Source organism: Patiria miniata, unplaced genomic scaffold, assembly GCF_015706575.1.
Source record: "Patiria miniata isolate m_02_andy unplaced genomic scaffold, ASM1570657v1 HiC_scaffold_18, whole genome shotgun sequence".
Classification (NCBI taxonomy): domain Eukaryota; kingdom Metazoa; phylum Echinodermata; class Asteroidea; order Valvatida; family Asterinidae; genus Patiria; species Patiria miniata.
In genome coordinates this window covers 1,658,076-1,673,557 of record NW_024037056.1, presented here as the reverse complement: position 1 = coordinate 1,673,557, position 15,482 = coordinate 1,658,076, and the positions used below count along the sequence as shown (strand labels likewise).

Genomic DNA, 15,482 nt, shown 5'->3' with positions numbered 1-15,482 from the left:
TACAAATGAATGTTTGTGAGTGCAATGGTAAGAATAATTTCATGAGGTGGCAGATGAAATGTTCCATTCCACGAGGCGAAGCCCCAATTCCATGAAATAGTTTTTATACTGCATTAGTATACAAATGAATGTTTGTGAGTGCAATGGTAAGAATAATTTCATGAGTTGACGGATGGAATGTTCCATTCCACGAGGCGAAGCCCCAATTCCATGAAATATTGTTATACTGCATTAGTATACAAATGAATGTTTGTGAGTGCAATGGTAAGAATAATTTCATGAGGTGACGGATGGAATGTTCCATTCCACGAGGTAAGGCCGAGTGGAAAGGAACAATCCATCTGTCACCGAATGAAATTATTCTTTCCATTGCACGAATGTGACACATTCATTATTTGCTTTATACAACACCCGAATAAATTGTTGTCAAACGGATTGGTTGTTGTTTGACCGTAGAATAGAGATTTGCGGTACGTGGGTTGGGACGAATAATTCAATGACATGTGATCAACAACCCACCAATCAGCTACACAGGCGTTGTATAAAGTAAAATATTTGGCAAATAAAAGACACTATGTAGTTGGCATTCCACGAGAAAGACATCTTTTCATTTTCAGAATGTAACGTCCTGCTGACAACTTACGAACCAAAGAGTTAAAAAATGTAGACATTTTAGGGTAAATTTCATATACTTTATAGAATTTATGTATTCATATAACTGAGAACTATATTCAGGGTTTTTTACTGTTTGTAATTTAGACAATAATGAATAAAATTGAATCCAGAAATTCAGAAACTTGAGACTTACATGTATGTACTCCAGTTTTTGTTATTTGCATGACTGTATTAACCCCAACTCCATCAAAATCTATCCCCCATTTTGGTGGATTTTGGGGGACTTGGTACTGCAGGCTTGGTCTGACTAAATATTGATGGAGTATGATGGACTTGGCCTAAAGCAAAGCATGCAATGGAAGCAGTAGGCCTATGATTGATGGATTTTGGCAGACTTGGTTCGGTACTTATTAAAAGACAGTTGAGAGTTAAGTTAGTGTTAAAGAAAATGGAAAGATTTCCATATACGAAGTTCACTCAACACCCTGTGTACAAACCCTATGAGATTGGACTGAAAAATTCTAAGTGTTTTCTAAGAAAATGCTTGTATTTTCTCACTGCTCAAATTGACTTTGATGACATGAAATTGCTATCTTGGGGCTTGTTAGTCAATACAGAGGAAAATTAGTGAACTTCGTATATGGAAATCTTTCCAAAAAAAAATCGTTATTTATTCTCACCCCCCCCCCCGGTTGCTTGAAAGTATTATTTTCCTTACAAAAAAAATCAAAGGTTGTTTTATGGACACAAAAAAAAGATGAGTAACAAGGCTTTTAATTCGGATGACCATATGTAAACATCTACAAGTTTTCACGCATGCGTAGTACATCACGGCGGTCATTTCCGAATATCCAAAATGGCCGACGGTAATCGGGAGTTGTCGTACGAAATTTACTGGACTCGCGATGGTATCCTTTATAATCGTTAAATCACAATATCACCTGTTTTTTTGTTGAGCAGACTTGTGAACGGTAACTTGTTTATGAGTGACATTTGTTTTGGTAATCGTCAGAGATACAATAAACAGCGTTAAGTTGCTGTTTACGTACATGTACGTGTTAGCCCAGGTTGGACGAAGTCTTCATTGCAATACGACTAACGTCCAGCATGTCCAGGACAAGTCTTTTCTACATGAAACCATACAACATTTTTACCAGAGTTTTGTTATGTTTTACCTCGTTATAGAAGCTAATATTTCACGCCTACATACTGTATGTGTCCTTATCTGTTAGCACGCTGGGTTCAGGAATTCCATATGCGATGCTGACTGACGTTAATCAGGAAAATAAACTCCAAAGCAACGTTAAACTTGTACGTGTTTGTAGTCGCTTTTCATCAGTTTATTCCCAGAGTCGTACGTCATGTACAATGTACATGATATGTACAAATGTACGTGCGTACAATCCGAAAGCGCGCACGCACGCTAAGCGCCCTCATTTGCTTAGTTTTGGTTGGAACCGTGACGTCACTCCAGCCAACCGATGTCAGGAAAACGCTCAACCAATGACCAAAGCCGAAACGTGTTTCTGGTAACTGGCGCGAAAACACGCTCGGTCATTGGATTAGTGACCGCACCTTCAAGTAAGTGCGCGTGCGTATGAGGGTGGTTACTAAGCAAATCGCGCGTGCGCACTGCATATTCATGCGGCATAGTCTGTCCCCCGGACCAGATGTGATAATGAGCGTCGAGAATAATTGTCCGGTCTAGGGAACCAGACTACACGCTGCACCGTACAGACGTACATGATGTACGACTAGAATAGACTCGGCGGTGAGAAACTGATGAAAAGGGACTAAACACGTACAAGTTTAACGATGCTTTCGAGTTTATTTTCCTGATTGACGTCAGTCAGCATCGCATATGGAATTCCTGAACCCAGCGTGCTAACAGATAAGGACACATAGAATACTACGACGTAAAATTAGCTTCTCCAACAAGGTAAAAATATTGAAATTATTGGTAAGAAATGTTTTCGTTCGGTTGTGAGCACATGTGTACTCAGGACTCCCTCCGTAACGTAGGGAGGAAAGGGAGTCCACCAGGGCTAATGTACGTGTATGCTCGCCGACCGCGACCAGCGCAGTGCCGACGTTCGTGCTAACGCTATGCCTATACTATAGCATGTATAGGCTACTCAGTCATTGGTGAACCATAAAAAAGGCTGAGCAGTTTGATTCACAGAGAAAGGAAGCACATAGGCCATGTAGGCTGTGCAACCATGCATGTATTTTTACAGAGCTTACCATCTTTATCACGTTGATCAATGGAAGTGGAAGTCAGTTTGAAAAGGAAATTCATTTCATGAAATGAAAACAGTTTTGATCAGCAGAGGGCGAAAAGACTGCTGTGATTTGCATGTCTCTATAGGCTAAACTGCTAGTGCTACACACAGTTGTAAAGAACTCGCCAAAATTATAAAAACCTAGACTGAATCTAAATAAAACGTCATTGCTTGAGGCTGCAAAAGTCATGAAAGTCATTGTTTTGTAGCATCAGAATTGACAGCCAACAATTGCAAAAAGTCATTTTTGAATGGATTGGACTAGTAAAAAAAATAGGTTAGTTGACTAAGATACCATGTTGAATATCAACTAGCGTATTATTAAAGAGGGCAGGGTTTTGATTAATGAACAGAACTTGTAAAACATAAAGAGGTGTCCTAAAAGTACCACACGATTACCAAAAAAATAGAGGTGTCCAATTAAACTACACTCACAAGGGTATTATTTTAAAGTTTGTGGCCCCGTATTAAACCAGTAACATAAAATCAAAATAATTGAATCAATTATATTTTTAAAGATAATTGTGCTGTATAAATTCCTTAACATATTTGTTTCAGAAAGTCTTTACAACAGCGACTCTGAAGGTGTTTTGCATTCATACGCCCCAGGTAATACTGTGAATATAATTATCAATCTGAAACTGTGTAGTTTGGGTCATTCCGTTGGAAAGAATGTAATATTATAAAAAATGTTGCGGATATTTTGGGATGCGCTGTATGCCTTTAACTGGTTTCCTTAACCCTAATTCCCTAGGCCTTTTTGCTAGGATGTAGCCTCAATCCTGCAAAATCCTCCAATGGGCCTCATGGAAAAATAGCATAATAGCCTCAATCCTGCAAATTCCTCCATTATTTCTTGGATATTGTCTATGGGGGAAATACATGTACCACTGCCTGAATCCTGCAAAATCCTGCGGCAGTAACTGTCAATATGTTGAGGCTTGGCCAGTGACATCCTGGAGCAGTACGGAGGATTTCAAGCATAATCCAGGCCTATATTTATGCACGGCTGAGCAAAAACAACACAAGGTCCGGCCCAAGACCTTGACAAAGTGCATCCTACGAAATCAGTAACGCACTTTTGCCATGTAACCTCAATCCTCCAAATTCCTCCACTTTGGCAAAGAGGATTTTGAAGGCGGTCAGAGCATACTGACCGGAACGTCGAGTTTATACCTCTGGTTCTTTTCAGAACCATTCTCTTAGTTGAGAAATTATTCGCACATGGTGTTTCCGCAAACCTTTCATTATTTAACAATTGTGTTCACAATGAATTCTTGGTTATCAGGAGTTGACCAGCCAGGCAATAGGAAACCAACGCAGAAAACGAAACACCAGCAACGCAGAGACGTACCCAGCAGAGCTTCACGAGATGAGAAAATGATGGAAGGACGAGACGGGAAACTGGGAAGACACGAAAGACGGAAAGAAAAAGAGACCAAGACGGTGAAAACAGCATCAATGGTATCGTCCAAAAAAATACATCCTTTTTTTTTTGACAATTTTTTTTTTTTCGACGGGGCGTGCAGGATGGAGTTAAGTTTGTTATTAATATAAAATATGTATTGTTTCTTGTTGATCAGGGTTACTTATATTTTTTTTATTTGGCCTAATGTATATTCTCTAAAGTTACAATGAAGAATTAACTAAAAAATTGCTGAAAAGAATATTTGTTCAAACTGAAACGTCCAGCGGATGTTGACGTTGTTCTTACACTGTACAATTCTGTCTACGATTTAATCTATGATTTATGGTGTCTATTTTTGAATTTTCATTTTTCAATTTGTAGGAGGTGACAAAGAGAAACGACAAGCCGTCTTTGAAAGACCTTCGGCCTGAGGACAAAAAGAGGATCGCCAATTTAATAAGAGAACTCGCAAAGTAAGGAAACACACATTCATCACATCTTATATTTCTTACTCAAGCGAATGTAATTTCTGAAACATGAATCCAGTACTTTCCAAGTAGGATAGGAACAGATTGTTCATCCATGCTTTGAAAACCCATTCTGTATATTTGCCCCCCCCCCTTACTTTTCCCTCAAACTCCTCCCCCAGGGTGGGCGAAGAGAAGGAGGTCATTGTCCAGCAACTCAACGTGGAGCGACGTTCGTACGAAGACAAAGTCAGCAAGTTGCAGCAGCAGATGGAGGCAATCGTACAAGAGAGAGAATATATCCTTTTCAAAAAAAAAAAAATTCTGGTCAAGGCCAGTCCAAGATTATCAATATTCATGTCCTATGAAAATATTTTTATTATTATTTCTTTGTGGTAATGAAACCAAGGATTCCTCAAAAGCGCCCTAGGCACTGTAGCTCGCAAGCCTGACGAAACCTGTAGAGAGAAGACAATGAGAAGAAGTTACAGTTTTAGATGTGGGAGGAAAACCCCAGAAAAATATTCTGGGGGAAACCCACGGTATCAGGTAGGGACTGAAAACCCAATCTACATATTGGCTCAGGCAGGATTCGAACCCGGGTCACAGCGGTGGAAGGCGAGGAAAGTACCGCTACGCCAACCTGACTCCCCATACACTACATTACGAGTGTAGACGTTTTACAGCTCGACCGCCAAACCTGGCAGGGTCGGATGACTGGTTCGAATCTGATTTACCATTCGGAAGTCCTGTTTTTTGTGTGATTGGGTTTGTCAAGCAAACATTCTTTAACGTTTGTCACACTGACCCAGACGCAATATTTGGAATGCCAGAAGCTCTTGGCGGAGTACCAGTCACAGCTGGCGTCCGAACAAGAGAAGCTTGCCGTATCATTGCACCATCCAGTATCCCCTCCGAAGGTACGTTTTCATTCATTTAGAAAACAATATTCTAGGATCTCGATTTCAATTCAAAAGTTGCCGAAGCATGTTTTGAGTGGCCCCTGAAATCAGCGTCTGGGACGCGTTCTCATTCAGCCGATTGCAGCTACGCGATGTCATGCACTAAACCATTGAATTATTGTAACTGCGTGTGCGTGTGCGTCATGTCAATGCTTGCGCGCACCCATTCACAGTTTCGCCGAATTAAAAACGAACTACTAACGAACATTTTTAAAATGCATCTTTAGACGCATGTTTGGAAATGACCTTTTTTTTTATTGTTTTTTTTTTTTTCAATATGACAGCATGCCAGAAAGAATAATTTCACAGGGAGTTTAGTGCCATTACTATCTTTAAACCAAGTATGCTTTTTAACAATAATTTCGTCAGTTACTTTTTGGATAGCTGCAAATGATATACTCTACCCTTTTAAGATTACTTAAGATTTGTTAGTGTAAAGCTGACTTTTTGTTTGGTTTGATTTTTTTATGGGCAGTTCAACATGGTCCCACAGTCGCTTGCAAAAGCAACGTCTGGTAATCAACCAAATGGGTTTCAGCCGAGCACACCCAGACCGACTATGCAACGGCCCAGCACCCAGCATGTCACCCAAGGTCACCCTAATGGGTACCCTAGTGCACCCCATCAAAATGGGTACAGGCACCCCGGTACCCATCCTGCTGCACCAAGCCTGAAGCAAGGCAACCACCCATCAAGAGTTGACAGGAACCGACCCCCGGGCACCCAGCAGTACCTGGTACCCGGCACCCAGTCGCACCACAACCCGGTACCCAGCACCCAGTCGCACCACCACCCATCCAGCCTGGATCCCGAATTTAACCCAACGCTAGCCAGCACCCACAGATCCCAACCATCCAACGGCGAGAGCGACAGAAGCTGGGCTGAACCGCAGGCAGCCGGCAGCGGGACGCCTGCTATGTACGTGTCCTACGGAAACACCGGCGGGTACGTGCTTCGACCGGGGCTCGACACCGAACAGGAGATACACTTCCCCCAGACGGGTCCGCCAAGCGGCTATCTCAAGGATTCGCAAGAGACGCTCGCTTCCAGATCCCAGTCCGGAGAATTCAGGCCTCTTCAGCCGGAACTGGAAACGGACTTTTCGAGTCAAGGAAGCCACAACTCTCCGGAGTATGTGGCTGAGTTTTGGAAACATCAGAACAGCACCAAACACACAAGAAACACATTGCAAGCAAACGACCACGGAGATGGGATCGGCGTGAACAGAAACCACCAAGGAGATTTTCATCCTTTCCAAGATGCGGTTGCCAGGCAACCAACCTACCAAACCGTCGCCGAGCAACGCCACAGTCTCCTAGAGAAGCAGAGACATCAGCTGCATCGGGAGCAAGCTTGGCTGCGACAGAAACTCAAAGATCAAGAAGAGATGCTACGCCGAAAACAGAGCCAACTCGAGCTGCACAGAGTACACCAGCTGGCACGGGAACAGCAGCAGGACTACCGCTTGGAAAGAGAATGGCAGGACTATGGGAATGGCATTGGCCAAACATCTGACCCGCAGGCGAACAGAACAGATCCTGAATGGGAAGAACCGAACCTTTTTAACGGGATACGTCAAGAAGCGCCCTCTGGGAGCGAGAGTGATAACGATGACGTCATCTCAACGAATTACCCACCAAGTTTCGCGAATCACTCGCCAACAAAACACACCTTGGAGAACTCCATGAGACGATTAGATCTTAGTCAGGGTAGACGCCAACGCAGCGCTGACGTGTCAAGCACCAAAGCTGCCATGGCCACAGGAAAGAGGAATTTGACTCCGAAGAGCCAAGGAGAGGCGATTGACGGATACGCATCACTGTATCCCACCAGTCAGCCAAGGCACAAGATTCAAGGTACAACATCCATTTCAAACTTGAGTCCAAGAGTTGCGCCAACCAACTTACTTTAGGAGCATCTCATGTGGACCCAAAGATAATTTAGTTTCTCACAGGCAAATTTTATGTATTTATTTTCCATCGACCACACTCTGAAATTAATTCCAAATTAAATAAGTTTAAAGAAATCCTTGATTCCATGTGAAAATGCAAGTGCAACTTCGAGGGCAGATCCAGTAAACATAATGTCACTTTTTGACAATGCCGTTTTTTTGTTAAAACTTTTGGAAAATTTGTAAACAGATTAAAAAAAAAAAAATTGTACACGTTTTTTTTTTTACACGCGACATCCTTATTCATCGTGGGATTGTTTGAATTACTGCAGGGTCCACGTCATCACATTCCCCGTCTACGTCGAGCTCGCCGACGCTCGTTGACCAGTCGACGTCCCCCCTGTACCGGGACCGAAGCACAGTAACCGCGAGATCCCCCGGGCAAGGAAATCTCAGTCTGTCCCCCGGTAGAGTCCACGTCACCCTGGCCCCTGCACTTCAACAGAAAACAAGCAGGGAGCAGGCTAAGACGCGGCATCAACAAAGGTAGACGATAATTTGCATCCTAAACCTTGTACGAACTGCAAGGGATTTCGTGAAATTTTAGGCAATTGCATAATGCCACTTGCGCCACAATTTAATGCGTAAGTGGCCCAACACTTTACGTTGCGCAACATTTCAGTTATGACGCATTTTTTTACAGACCGCAACTTGTTGGGTGGCGTAAAGCTCGGTTCATACTTCTTGCGAAGAGAAATTGACGTCATGAAACATTCGCTGGGAAATTCGCCTGAGTTGAAATATGTTCAAATTTTATGAATTTGCAGTGCAAACACTTGCCATGACATCACAAATTCGCGTTCGCTTTCGCGCAGAGTATGAACTTAAGTTGTGGCGTAGCTACTGAAAATGACTTATTTTACAAGCAAATCGTGACAGGTTCTTGACCAATAGAAATGGATAAATTGTCTCAGGTATTCATGAATGGCTGATTCATTTTTTTTAGACTTACCGACAGACGAGCCGTGTCCCTTCCTCAGAGTCCACGATATCACAGCGAAGCCTCGGAGAAGAAACGGTGAGCTGTTCATGCTAAATGATATTTTCCACATGTTTAAATTGTAGAGTACATTGATGTTTAAAACGTTATAGTCCCATTTTTTTTTTATATAAGTAAATATGGAAATGTAAAATATATAAATGTATAATTTCCTTGGGAATTTTAATGTCTGGCAACCTACAAAAATGAGACAAACATTTCAAACAATTTTATCTTTTTTTGCCATGATTGTCTTCTTTCTGTCAAAAAAACATTAAAAACAAGTTCCTTTGTAGCTTTGGATTTTTAACCATTAAAGGGATACATCATTGTAGTTATATATGACGTTCAAATCTTCTACTCCACAGTAACGTAACTCACCTCTCTGATCTGATAGCCGAGATGGAGTCCCCACCCCCACCCAGCGCACCCCGTGCCAGACCGGCGGACGCAACCCACAACACGAGTGTGATCCGACCGGGTTCCGTCCCCACGCCCGATTTGTTTCAGGACGACGTAGCGTACACCGACACCGACGCGGAGCTACAGGAATCCCGAATTCTTGAAGACGTCTTCTTTTTGTGAGGGTCACTTGCGAAAGAAGCATTCTTAATCTTATTCGTCTTTGTTGTTTTCAGCTTGCAAGGTTTTTTTCCAGAACAAATCCAGAAAATTGCTGAACGGTTCTTTGTACAGAATATGCAACTTATGGCCTTCGCCAAAAAAACCCCTAACTTACCTTTTCAAAGGACTTCTTGCAATCTTTTGGTAAGTTATCGATATTTTTTATAAATTCAATGAACTATGCATGTTTTTGTCTGTAGTTTTTAACTGTGCATACTACTTTCAAGTTTCTACCATTATTTACATTTTTGCATATGCAAGGAATAAATAGCTAATAAATTATTTGACATCTTGTACTTCTGAAATTTATCAGAAAGTTATTATTTTTAACACCACCAACGAAACACAGACACACTTTATTTTCTTCAATATTTCGCGTTTTATTTCATCCAGATATAACAATACAGAGACTTTTTTTATAGCTAAAAAAAATGTTGCTGAAACTTGTGATGTTTCCCAGCAATTGGGATTCAAATGTGACCCCAGCGAAATAACAAAAATTGGGATTGCCAAAAAAGAAACCCCTAAAACTAAACAAGTTTATTCCATTACAAGTTATTACTTGTATTTATTTAAAAGTCAAAGCCTATATTTTCCCTTTTTTCTGGTCAAATAAAGAGTTCATTTATTATGTCTACATGACTTCAAGCGAAAACAATACATAGGTACTGGACAAATTTTGCAAGAAATTCTCAATTTCGCTTCAATATTTCATCAAATATTTCAAAATGTAGCATTTAACCAAATCATGATTATCGATGTAACCCATTTTATCTGACTATGATTATATACAGTTCTTCATTGTACAGCATGTCCCAATAACAATTGTGCATGAAGAAATCGCTGATTTTCTCAAAAGTTGGTCAGACTAGCTCATCAAATTTTATAGCATTTTCAAGCCTATAGTCTTGTTTATAATTGGTGAAAAAAATCAAGAAAATCCAACGATGGAAACCAGAGATATCCTTGATTTGGTAAGGCTATGTATTTTTCGACCTGCACAATGTAATTTCCAGACTTCGTATTTGCTTGTATTTACGTGGTAACTGCTCTAATTGCAAATTACTCGAGCGTCAATGTTGTATATTTTGACGTTCTTCTTTAACATGCTTAACTACAGGATTCTAATTGTGCAAGAGGAAAATAATATAGCCTTACAAAATCAACGATATCTCCGGTTTGCACTGATGGATTGTCTTGATATTTTCACCAATTATAAACAAGACCATAGGCTTTAAAATACTATCAAATTTGATTAGCTCATATGACCACCTTTTGAGCAAATCATGGACTTCTTTATTCACAATGTTTTTTGGGACACGCTGTATACACATGAACGTCGCAAACTAAAATCTACTCGTTTAGAAAATTGCCGATTATAAATCAAAGTACCACGTGACCATCCAGTTTCCCGTCTTCGGCCACCATTGCAGTAGGCAAGCTTTTGTTCAGCAACCACATCGTGTATTGTAAACTATCAAATGGCATAATGTATGGGCAAGTTCGATCTAGGACCATAGTTAACCATAGTTCGACTAACTCTGATTGAATGCATGCTAGTCGACGATGGTTAGACTAGTCTAATCGACTATTCAGGACCAGCCTAGCGTGGCTGGTCGCGTCACGATTTATAGCTGGTTATCATTAGCAATTTTTCATAGCATAGTGCAGAGGGGACCAACTATCAACAAAAAAGATGGAAAAACAAAAACTGTGAGTGCTAAATTTCATTTTCATTGCCAAGTTTTTCCACATTAGTTTATGATTCTGTCACTTTCACACCATTTTACAATAATAATGGCAATTATGTAAGGCGTCCCAAACTACACAATCGCTGTTATTTGTGTAAATATACAGAAACGTCAAGCGTTGAAAAAATTGTGCGACCGCCATTTTCTGACGGTCGTTGACATGACAATAGTTCGACTAGAGTCGTTCGCACTTCAACTTCAGTGCGCATGCGCTAGGTACATCACAAACTAACCACTAGTTAACCATTGGTCCTTGATCCAACTTGCCCCATGGTTGTCATAATCATGCCGACCCAGCACTGGATGTTGGCTCCGTGTTTTTCTCACAATTTTTGCCGCCCATCGCAGCTTGAAAGACCTGCCTACTTAAAGGCCAAAAAAAAAAAGTCTCCGGTTTCTGGTATGGAGCTTGCCCAAAAAGTGGTGCGGCGACGCCGTTTTTTTTTTTTTTTTTTTACCTGATTTTTTGCTTCAAATGTCGGCTGATGACTGCAAATGGTGCCTGACTAAACTTAGTGCAAATATATGGGAGTCCAGAGAGGCCACATAAAGCTTATTCTCGACCATAACCCAATCGAAAAACACGTTAAAATTGTGCAGCAGCAGGATTCCAGTCAAACCAGTGAGTTTGGCGGTTTTGAGACGTCATCTTTCATTGAAAAAAAAACTTTTTCATTTTGCTGACGCGCATTGCTACGGCGACGCGCGCGCATACCAGAAACCGGAGACTTTTTTTTTGGCCTAACTGTTCACGGCGCTATATAATCTTTGTCTACTTCAATGGCGATGCTGACTTTCCCGTATTTGGCCAGAGGCCAGGTCACGTGGCTCAGTGAGAGATCCCTGATCACAGAGGAATGACCAGGTTGGCCATTAGGTCCCGCACGACAGGAAAAATGGTGCACTCCACTGTAAAAAACAAAACAAAATCAAGCAAGAAAAATTTATTAAAAATGCTGCTGCACCCTGTAAATTAAAAATAGCCTGCAAATGAAAGAATGAAAAAGACAACGCAAGCCTAGTGACACTAAGCCTTGGTCATGGCTTTTGACGATAGTGTCCGATGATCGATAGTCAGCTGCTAAAATAGACAATAGCCGCGTGCTATACACTCACTATACTGTATGAAGCGCAATCAGCGACCTCACGCGGCTAGGCTACACTAAGCAAATCAGTTGGTGTTGGCTGAACGCTTGGAACAACCATCGCGATGGCTACTTTTTCAGGCTACTTTCGTCATTTTTGTCGCTGGATTTATATCCAGTTGTATGTCATCTACGGACTCCAAACTTGTGCTACGGGCTCCGTGCACAAGTACCCCCTCAACAGTAAGAAGGGGAGAGTTGGGGGAGACCACTGGGAGAGACATTCAAACGCTTGCCAACGACGCTCACGCGAAGACGCTGTGGCTTCGTGAAAAATCAGAATAAAACACGTCGTGCGTACTTCGCACTTTATGAGCGCGACACCATTATGTACACACGGTGTGTCCAATCCACCGGGCTTCGGAAGTGGTTTAAAAACAGCGCCCTCTCTTGTTTGCGCACGGAGCCCACACCTGTGAAAAGACGCATGCGAATGACGTACCTTTATTCTGGTACAGGCTGTTGGACCTCTCCAGCATGTTTCGGACAGTGGCTATGCTGGCCGGGACGTTGGGCGGCTTGGCCCGGTCGATGTAGGACGTCGTGTTGGCCTGCATGTCGTGGACGATCGGTATGACGATGGACTGCAGGTCTTGGCCCACGGGCGGGTTTATCCCGATGCGTGTCAGTTGAATCTGAAAACATTAACAAACAAAAAAGTTGGTACCGGAGACAAAAAAATTGTGGAGTGCCATGGCCTAGTGGTCTGGAGCATTGAATTCGTGGTCTGCGGGTAATTCTGCAGGTTGTGGGTTCGAGTCCAGCCTGGGGTTATGGTGTGTGTGCCCTTGAGCAAGGCACTTTGTCACTCATTGCTTCTCTCCACCCAGGAGTTAATGGGTACCTGTGAGGGCAGAGATGGTTATTGTGGTTGATTCTAGCTGCTTTGCGCCGAAATGGCAGCATAGAGCTGCATACTCCCCAGGGAGCTGAGATTGTCTTAGGAACGTGTCATTGGCCCAGTGAGCAGGGTGATAATGATGTAGTGCCTTCAGCACCAAGACTGGTGGATGCGAACGCTTTATAAATACAAATTTATTATTATTATTTAATATTATTAATTCTCCACTGATTCAAAATGGTTATTCACTGCAGGGATGTAGTCGAGTCGTTCATAAGTCCAGTCACAAGAAACAATGGTTGAACAATAACAAAGGAATGCCTTTGTCAAAGCTCATTTGAATGACTTGTGATTTGAATTGGGACTGGATGACTTGTGATGGACTTGCAAGGACTTGTGATGGACTCGTCAACATCCCTGATTCAGTGGAAGTCATGTACGAGACCACTTGACCACTTCACCGGCATTATTTTCGCCGAAAATTTCGATTTTCGCATTTTCAAGCCAACTTCTAATATACAGCCAAATGCCACAAATACTGATTCGCAAGAGAAATTTCAACAGTATTTGTACGATATTTCTTGCCGAAACCTCATATGTTTCGGCATTCCGGGGTGTGCATTATATTGTACAATAGGCCGTGCACAACGGCCACTTCAAGATCAACACACTGTCCGCCTCCACAGACCTTGTGTGTGCATACAAAAGGCACGAGGGATTAGCGTGTTTAGACGTCACCCGGAGGCGAGTCCAGGCAATCTTGACATCTTAACCCGTCAGCCGTGCCTGTGTATAAAAACAGCCAGTGCATGTTATCACGTCCTCCAACGCAATCTGGTTAATAGCAATGTCTTACTGTTATAAACAAAAATCCCCTTGTGAGCGAAAAACTCCAAGAACAAATGTGCACTCACGAAAAACAGCATCTTGCTTTTGATGGCCAGGGCCGCTGTGCCCGGCGCGGCGAATCCAAACACGTCGGGCGGCGGAACAGTCAGGCACCACTGAATGGTCCACTTGAGAGTCCGGTCCGGCAACAACTCCAGCCGCATCAACTGCACCAGGTCCTTCAGGATGCGCGTAGGGGCGCTCAGAGCGCGCAGAAACGCGAGAATGGCGTGCAGCTTGTAGGGCGGGCAAACAACCTGATCCAAAGAAAAATTTACAAAAGTTTTATGATCTTTTACAACCGGTGTTGCAGTGAATCACAAAGTCCATTCATAAGTAACAGAGGATGAACTATCACAACTGAATGCCTATTTAACAGCTCAGTTTTACAGTTTGGGATTTGATTTGGGACTGAGTTGACTTGCGATGGACTTATGACTTGACTGCAAGTCATCAAATGCAGGAATATCCACATGTGGATCACTGCGTTAAATCAAGCAAAATGACATGTAAAAGGGACAGACACACGAGGTAGAAATCTCTTGGATGATGCTTGGTGTCCATGAGCAACCCATTTTACCACAATAGCTGTTATTGACCAAGCAAGCACTGACAACGAGACTCACCTTGCTTTCAAAATATCGCTCAAATACTTGTATTTCGTCCAGGTTCCAACGATCAGTCATATCTGAGTAATCAATGATATTAAAATGAGCATTCAAATGAGGTCGCATTCATTCAAAGGAAGAGATGTCTTTTTCTTTTGGTCTGTTCTGAGAAAGGACTCCCTGAAGGGTCCATGAAATGAATTTTTCTGAGGAACACATTTTGTGCAACTTCCTGCTCCTCTTAAATGTATGAAAACTATTTGACATCCCTTTTTGGTTAATTATATTCAAAAGTGCACTTCTTTAAAAACATTTTAAAAAATGATCCATACTTTTCTGGACAACTTCTTCCATGATGTCATTTCAAAACAAAAAAAGACTGTTCAGTTTAGGGGTTTTCTGTTCAAATTGTGAACCCAAACATTTGCTCATTGAAAACATTTGTGAGAAAAAGTTTACTCATTGGCTTACTGCCATGTACTGATACAACGAAATCACCGAAGAAAAGAAAATTTATGACAGCAAAATATCCAAAATCCTGGCAACTTTTGGTACTGAAATAGCTGTAACATAGAGGTTTCTGCCTGAAATGACATCACACTTTTGCTCATGAATGTGTAAAATTCGAAGCCCTAAAATACTTTCAGCCAAATGTCTGTCTTCAAGACAGGTTTGCAGCAGTGTACTAGACTGAGGCGAGATGACTGTTAAGTTTTCAGATCATTGACTGACCTTGATTCGGTTTAACCACCAGATGTAGAGTCTGCATGGTGCTGGGGTTGAGCGACACCCAATATTGCAACGACTCTGCCCGGAAGTGTAGCGTGCCCGGCTCATTCGATGGAACCTCTTGAATCTGCGAGGACAAATAAAAATATCAGTTTGTAAGAAAAAAAAAAACAATGATTGGAAGAGATCCAACAAGGATGAGATGAACTAGTTTGTCTAAAGCTAGGACAGT

The 15,482-nt window shown here is 42.0% G+C and overlaps 2 protein-coding genes across 3 annotated transcripts in view; one reads left to right on the top strand and one right to left on the bottom strand.

The window, feature by feature from the left end:
- The first annotated feature begins 1,422 nt into the window (after positions 1–1,422).
- Positions 1,423–9,584, top strand: LOC119724139. The gene is made up of 10 exons (XM_038195062.1): positions 1,423–1,523; positions 3,456–3,506; positions 4,186–4,361; positions 4,687–4,778; positions 4,955–5,070; positions 5,577–5,692; positions 6,210–7,590; positions 7,958–8,171; positions 8,632–8,703; positions 9,033–9,584. The coding sequence occupies exons 1-10, from the start codon at positions 1,472–1,474 to the stop codon at positions 9,247–9,249; spliced, it is 2,487 nt and encodes an 828-aa protein (XP_038050990.1). The 5' UTR covers positions 1,423–1,471; the 3' UTR covers positions 9,250–9,584.
- A 2,202-nt stretch (positions 9,585–11,786) lies between these two features.
- Positions 11,787–15,482, bottom strand: part of LOC119724138 (mediator of RNA polymerase II transcription subunit 14-like) — a 36,816-nt gene continuing 33,120 nt past the window's right edge. For both annotated transcript variants that reach the window (XM_038195059.1, XM_038195060.1), the window contains exons 36-40: positions 15,254–15,377; positions 14,540–14,601; positions 13,940–14,170; positions 12,627–12,819; positions 11,787–11,948 (exon numbers count right to left, since the gene is read on the bottom strand). In XM_038195059.1, coding sequence (XP_038050987.1) covers positions 11,887–11,948; positions 12,627–12,819; positions 13,940–14,170; positions 14,540–14,601; positions 15,254–15,377 — 672 coding nt within the window. In that variant the 3' untranslated portion in view covers positions 11,787–11,886. The remainder of the gene's footprint in view (positions 11,949–12,626; positions 12,820–13,939; positions 14,171–14,539; positions 14,602–15,253; positions 15,378–15,482) is intronic.